The sequence below is a fragment of the Sminthopsis crassicaudata genome, chromosome 1 (genome assembly GCF_048593235.1).
Source record: "Sminthopsis crassicaudata isolate SCR6 chromosome 1, ASM4859323v1, whole genome shotgun sequence".
Lineage (NCBI taxonomy): Eukaryota > Metazoa > Chordata > Mammalia > Dasyuromorphia > Dasyuridae > Sminthopsis > Sminthopsis crassicaudata.
Window position 1 is genome coordinate 218973695 of NC_133617.1, and position 7912 is coordinate 218981606.

At 33.1% G+C, this 7912-nt stretch overlaps 1 protein-coding gene across 3 annotated transcripts in view; it reads left to right on the forward strand.

Moving 5' to 3' along the window:
• AFG3L2 (AFG3 like matrix AAA peptidase subunit 2) overlaps positions 1-7484 on the forward strand; it is a 53796-nt gene extending 46312 nt beyond the window's left edge. For all 3 annotated transcript variants that reach the window (XM_074274741.1, XM_074274751.1, XM_074274732.1), the window contains 3 exons: positions 4122-4322; positions 5218-5412; positions 6580-7484. In XM_074274741.1, coding sequence (XP_074130842.1) covers positions 4122-4322; positions 5218-5412; positions 6580-6828 — 645 coding nt within the window. In that variant the 3' untranslated portion in view covers positions 6829-7484. The remainder of the gene's footprint in view (positions 1-4121; positions 4323-5217; positions 5413-6579) is intronic.
• Positions 7485-7912: the final 428 nt, after the last annotated feature.

The window sequence follows — 7912 nt, forward strand, 5'->3', positions numbered from 1 at the left end:
TATGGTTTTCTTTAAGTTCTAGCTAAAATTCCACTTTCTACAGGAAATCTTTCCCCAACTTCTCTTAATTCCATTGCCTTCTATTCATTATTTCCTATTTATTCTGTATATAACTTGCTCTTTAGTTTGCATGTTTGCCCTCCTCTCTCTAGAGTTTAGCATGATGCTTGGCATTGCTTATTGTGCTTCAGTTTTTCAGTTGTGTCTGACTCTCTGTGATCCCATTTGGGTTTTCCTGGCAAAGATAGTGGAGTGTTTGTCATTTCCTTCTCCAGCTCATTTTACAGATGAAAAAACCAAGGCAAACAGGGTTAAATGACTGACCCAGGGTCACATAGCTAGTAAATATCTGATGCCAGATTTGAACTCAGGTTTTTCTGATTCCAGGTCTAGCACTCTATTCATTATATCATCTAGTTAGTTGTCCATCTGTCTGCCATCTAGAAGGGCTTAATAGATGTTTTTTGATTGATTGAAAAAAATCTGAAAATATATACGATGAGTAATACTTATGAACCTTTGCACTTCTGCAAGGAAGTGGGAAAAGCATATCTTCTCATATGTTAAAGAATCATTTTTTTAAAAATAGCATTTTATTTTTTCCCCAATTACATGTAAAAATGATTTTTAAGATTAATTTTTCTTTAAAATTTTCAGTTCCAAATTTTCTCTTTTCCTTATTGTCTTTCTCCTTGAGACAGTAATCAATTTAATATAGGTTATACATATTCAATCATGTAAAACATATTATTCTATTATTCTTGTTGTAAAAGAAGATATGAACCCAAAGGGGGGAAAATATAGAGAGTGAAAAATAGTATACTATCATCTGCATTCAGACTGGAGGTGAATAGCATTTTTCACATTCATTCCTTTGGACTACCATGAATCATTGGCTCATTGCATTGCTGAGAATAGCTAAGTCATTTATAGTTGATCATTGTACAGTATTGCTGTTACTGTGTACAATGTTCTGGTTCTGCTCACTTTTCTTTGCATCATTTCATATAAATCTAATAGGTTTTTCTGAAATCAGTCTGCTCATCATTTCTTATAGTACTGTATTCCATTACTATCAGAAAACATTCATAAGATTTAAAGAGTCTAGTCTCCAACTAGTGGAAGGGGAAATGAGCTAAAAAGAACAAGTTGGTACATGATAATCTGCACATGATAAATCTCAAATAAGAATACTTTCTACTACTTGAGGTTAGTGTTGAGAATTAATACACTGTTGCTTGTTTAATTTAGTAAATGATAGTACTCCAGTTTAAATCTTGAAAAATCATTAGTTGAACAGGATTCTTTAGAAGTAAGAGGTTTTTTTTTGTGAATAAAGATGGAATATTAGAGATTTTGACCTTTGGCAACACTTGTGTAGCATCTTTAACTCCATACTTAGGCAAACCTTAGCAAATAGATATTATTTCATATATATGTTAATTCTTTCAGAAGAAGCACAGTAGAGTTAAGATAAAAATGTAAAACCTATAAGGCCCTTTCTAGCTCTCAATCTATGATTTTATGATCCTAGTTATCCATTACAACCATCTTTTTGAGAAAAATGATTGAAGATATATAATATGATTGAAAATTAGAGGATCAAATAGTGAACATTAATGTGTGTTCTGTTTTCCAGAAGTGTTTTAGGAAATAATGTGAAAAAGTTATTTACATTCCTAGGGTATGACCTAAGAAGTTTGACTTGCTTCACACATATGTAGAATAGTGTAGATTGTGGAATACATTAAAATATGTACTGAAAACAAACATCCAGGACTCATTTAATTGGAATCCTCAGTTAATAAGAGTCCCTCTTTCTACCTCCAAAATCTGCTCTATTCTAAAACTTTGAGGAAAAAATGAGGCAGGGGTGGGGAGGTAGACAAAGTGATATCAGGGATTTAATTCAAGTGACAGTTATCCTTGAGTTAGTATCTATTCAACATAACCCATTTTTTCATTTATATTTATGATACTGTTCAATTATCATTATGAAAAACTGTGATCCCAAAACACGTCAAGATTCTGCGTCATCCAAGAAAGATTGTAAACCATATTTACAAAGTCAAGAAACCACAAATGTATTTTATAAAAAGTTTTGAAATTAATTTAAATGAACAAAAATCTATTTTCTCTTCCTTTTACCTTATTCCCAACTCCATTGAAAAAGAAAGAAAAACAAATTGTAACAGATACAAATTCCTCCATTGGCCATGTCTAAAAAATATTTATCTCCTTTTACATGCTAAATTCACTATTTCTCTGTCGGGATGTAGTTAGCATGTTTTGGTCTGGATTATTAGGAATTGTATTTGATCATTTTATCAGTTAATATCTTTCAAACTTCTTTGTCTTTACAATATTTTTATTATGTAAATTGTTCTTCTGGCCATAAATACTTCACTATACATCATGATGTTCATATATGTTTAACCAAGTTTTTCTGAAACCATCCTCTTCATCATTCCTTAGGATTCTTACATTCATATATCATTTGTTCACTCTTCCTCTAATTTATAGGCATCCTCTTGATTTCCTTTTTTTTTTCCCAATACAAAAAGAAACATTATAAATACTTTTGTGCACATAGATTCATTTCCTTTTTCTTTAATCTCTTTGTAACGATAATCCAAAGATATGTGCGGTTTAGTAGATGGGGGGGGGCATAATTCTAAGTTACTTTCTAGAGTAGTTGTATTAGTTTGCAGTTTTACTGTCATTAATGTTTTGTTTTGCCACAGTCCCTCAAGTATTTGTCATTTTCCCTTTTTCTTAACTTTGTCAACCTAATGTCTATAAGATAGAATCTTAGAGTTACTTTAATTTGCATTTTTCTTTTTAAAGATTTTTGAATGCAAAACAGGGCTTTCTTTTAAATCCTAGTAAAGTTTAATTAACCTCAGCCATTACCAAAACATTTTAGTTAATTAAGATTTTATTATATGATGGTATTACAGATTTTAAAAATAGTACTTAGTTTTTCATAATGTTCATTATTTATTTATATGTGTGTGTGTGTGTGTGTGTGTGTGTGTGTGTTTCCCCTGAGGCTGGGGTTAAGTGACTTGCCCAGGGTCACACAGCTAGGAAGTGTTAAGCATCTGAAATCAGATTTGAACTCAGGTCCTCCTGAATTCAAGGCTGGTGCTCTATCCACTGCGCCACCTGGCTGCCCCCTAATGTTCATTATTTATACAAACAAATTCCTTACATGAGAATTGAGAACAAAATCCAAATAGACTAGAGGAATTGATTCTAGGATACATAAAGAAATTAAAAGGGCAAAGAGAAAGAAAAACTTGTTCCATTTCTATTTTTCTTTTTTCATTGTTCTCCAGAACAGTATGTCACAGTCACAGCAGTATGTGACCTTATCTATAAGAGACTGGTTTAAGGAATTTAAGCATTTCAGTCCAAAATTGTAGGAACATATATGAACCTCCTCTCCACTACCCTCTCCCATATTCATTAACAGCTGGCAAGCAACATTGGTATTCTTATAATATTAAGAGATCTGGAGGAATACTCCTGCTTTCAGATTTACAAGAGAATCAGAAGTGCGGAATAAAAATGGGAAAGCTAAATTGTGATCTTTTTCTTGGAGGGAATAATCACATTAGTAAGAAAACAAACAATAGAAATATTGAAGTATGTATGACATTTCCAAGTAGACTGCCAGAACAGCTCTATTTCCCCCATTTTCTTTCATAAGAATGTGCAGTGGATCCTATGATATATAAAATTTCAAGCTTTACTAGTTAAATGAGGTTTGCATAATTTTTGATGAGCTTTCAGGGAGATAGCCAAAAGGAATCACTGCATACCTGAAGTGTGTTTAGTCATTGGCACATAGTAAAATGGTTCATATTGTGTTATCAAATAAAACAAGAATAAAAACCATTAAGTGGCACTAATAGGGAGTGAATCCAAAAGAAAACTCATGACTGTTAAAAGTTGTCAGTCATTTGAGTATATATTGGTTCTTATATGGGTTTATTTTTATTTTTATTTTTCCCATGAAGAGAGGAGACTTTGAAATTTGTTCATCTATAGGGGAATGTTTTGTTAAATTTAGCATATTGTAGAGTATTTAACATATCTCTTTCTTCCTTCCAAAGGTATCCATTATCCCACGTGGAAAAGGTTTGGGTTATGCTCAATATTTACCCAAAGAGCAATACCTTTACACCAAAGAACAGCTTTTGGATAGGATGTGTATGACTTTAGGAGGACGTGTGTCAGAAGAAATCTTTTTTGGAAGAATTACAACTGGAGCTCAAGATGACTTGAGGAAAGTAACTCAGAGTGCATATGCGCAAGTAGGTGTTTGAAATGGGGTTTCTCTCCTTAGATTGTATATGAAATTGACATTTATAATCTTTGGGTCAAAATGTATTTCAGAAAAGAGAGTGATTACACTTAAAAAATCAAAACTTGTGGCCTGATAAGTGTAAAGAAGGAAAAGAAAAAACTGCTAGGTAACTTAGATTATACTCCAGACAAATTTGTGTTTTTGATCTAAAATTGCTGCTGACATTAGCTATGTCAGTTATCTGTTTCAAAACAACACAAGTGTGAATTCCCTACTCTACTTACTCAGCTGTAGGCTTCAGATCAAAACTACGAATGGATTCTAAGATCCTATTCTAGAGGCCAGGTTCAGAAGCACATAGCCACTGCTGGCTTCTGTTTCTATTCCTGCCTAATACACATCCTCAGGTCTATGATGATTCCTTGGCCTAATATATAACTATAAGCAGACCATTTCTAGGCATAGACTCCCTCCTAAATCTATATTAGTTCTGTGAATTGGCTGTGCGATTAGAACAATCTGATTTCTAGTTGGATCCTTTTCCTTCTCCCTAAACAGCATAATTTGTGATCACATCTTGTCTCAGTATATTGCTAGCTACATTCTTCATTTTGTTTTACAGTTTGGAAGACTTTGAATAGCATCCTTATGGCTAGATCCTGTCTTTAATGCCTGCTGAATTGTCTCCCTATTTCAATCCCAGCTAGAAAAATGATCCAGGGTGATTTTTTCCTTATGTTTCTTGATCACAGTTCAATCTAGTGTTTTTGATAGATCTTGATTGGAGTAGCTGTGGGAAAGAGCTAGACTGTTCTGCTTTTTCCTGTTTGATCATCTTTGCTGGTTTCAAAAGTATAAGCATTAAGATGCAAGTCATTAAGATGTTTCTTCTTCTCTTTTAGATTGTTCAGTTTGGTATGAATGAAAAAGTGGGACAGATTTCCTTTGACCTTCCACGACAGGGAGACATGGTGTTGGAGAAACCATATAGTGAAGCTACTGCAAGACTGATAGATGATGAAGTACGGATACTTATTAATGATGCTCATAAACGAACAGTATCTCTTCTTACAGAGAAAAAAGCTGAAGTGGAGAAGGTAGGTATTTAATGAATTAATACTTCTGAAAAATTTTACCAAAAATTAAAGTAATAAACTGAATATTTGTCTTTGTTAGATCAACAAAGGTATAGCTATACATTTTATACTTGTGTTTCATATATATATATATATATATGTCAAAGGTTTCACTGGTATTCCAGTCTTCCAATATATGTTTGCAACCTTTGATGTTATATTTCAGTCAGCCTCATCCCATGTAACCCATCAGTTGCCAAATCTTATCTTCCTCTATAATATTACTCATCTGTTCCCTTATATCTACCCACCAAGCTACAATCCCTTTTTAGGGTCTCATTATCTCTACTTTATATCTTCCTAATCATTTTTCTTCTTTCAAAGCATCCTCAATACACTTGCCAAGATGATTTCCTAAAGTACAAGTCTGACCATGTCATTTATACTCACTAAACTCCATCTTATACTTATTGCCTTTAGGAGAAAATACACATTCTGGCTTTAAAAACTCCATAGATTGGCCCCACCCTAGCATTTCATTCTTATTCCTTCCCTTCTTGTATCCTATAATCCTATCAGTAGCCTTCTTTCTGTTCCTTACCCATAAGATTCTGTTTGTGCCTTTACATTGGTTGTTCTCATCTCTGTGTACTCTCCTCATTTCTACTTAGAATCTCTTCTCCCCCTCTTCCCCTCCAAAGTTTAGTTGAAGTATTATGTTCTTCGTGAAATCTTTTCCCCAGCTGTTATCACCTAAAAAATTTTTTTTTGTACATATTTACCTATATATTGTCTTACCAGATAGAATGTAAGCTCCTTGGAGAGAGGTACTTTTTTATTTTGTCTATATCCCCAAGACCTAGTACTATGCCTAGCATTTAGTGACACTTAATAAATGTTTACTGGTTGACAAGTATCTTGGATAACTCATATGTACTTGGATAACTCATATGAATTAGCTTGTAAGCTCTCAGGGACAGAGATTGTGTTCAATACATCTTGTGTAAAACACCGTGTTACTTGCCAATTATAGAATTGGTAACTAATTAGTCCTTGTAAGATTATAATAGTCTGAAACAAACCAGCTTTAAAGTTTTCAATCTGAGCATTTATTATTAAGTGATCTGGAACAATCTTATATTGTGTTTTCCTAGTGTATGTGTTTAATAGAAATTTTTCCTGTTTTAGGTTGCTCTTCGACTATTAGAAAAAGAAGTATTAGATAAGTCTGATATGGTTGAACTTTTGGGTCCCAGACCCTTTGCCGAAAAATCTACCTATGAAGATTTTGTAGAGGGCACTGGAAGCTTGGATGAGGACACTTCTCTTCCAGAAGGACTTAAAGATTGGAACAAAGATCGTGAAAAGGAGAAGGAAAAAGAGGAACCACCAGATGACAAGACAATAAAACAGATCAAAGGAGTGATGCCATTTTAATTTAATTTTTGTTGTGTTATCAGTTTGCACAGTACTTCAACTTTGGCTTTGTCAGATCAATGAAATCCAGTGCTGAAGCATTTTATTAAGTTGGTCTTAACCTACTACTTACCCAAAGGTTGATAACACAAAAGAAAGCTGTGTATAAGGCAGGCACTTTATCTCTAGGCCTCAGAAGTCATTGTCAGTGGGGAATGGTATGACTTCTTGTTCACACCAAAGGACTAGCAGAGGAGAAATCATTAAATAAAGATTTCAATAGAGTTGATAAGAAAGATTCTTGGACTGTGCCAAGCTCTAGTCTCTTATACCTATGAAACATGTGCCTAAACATGTCAAGTATAATTAATTTATATAACTTTGCAGTACTTGAGAGAAGTCAGTTTTTTCCCCTCACAAACCTACCCACCCTTAATTCATTCTCATTATCCTTCAGTGGTTCCCCTTATACCTGCGTAAGGCAGATAGACTGTGAAACGAATTGAACACCTAATGAGGAAAACATTCTAATTTGATGTAATATTTTTTAAAAATTCAGATCATTTGTTGTGTTTTAATCAAAAGGTTTTCTACAGGGAGCTGTAAGATAATAAAAATGTGAATGTATTGTGTAAATAAGGCTTCTTTGAAACAAAAAATAAAATATATACAATGTCCTTTTTTGAATATAGATTTGTTTACTTTAAGAAAATATATTTTTAGTAAACTTAACTCTGGATGGATGATCTTATTAGAAACAATGCTTGACATTAGCATCCTAGCTTTTCTTCTTTTATAATATGAAATGTTGATAAAGTTTCTGGTGCACATGGGAAATTTTCTAAATGAAACTCTGAAATAGTCCAGTTTATTAATGCTTCTTGTTAAGAACTTATTTGTTGATTTATCAGTTTCAGCAGAACTTGGAATAGCATACTAAATCTCTTAAACTGTCCCTTTTTTAGAGACAAAGCATCAAGACTGAATTAGTTCAATTTTAACTTGCCTATAAATATTCATTTAGATCTTAACATCAAGCCCATTCTGCAAAAAGCCATACTGTTGGAGACTTTCATGCTGAAGGTCATCCATAATTTTTCTAGAT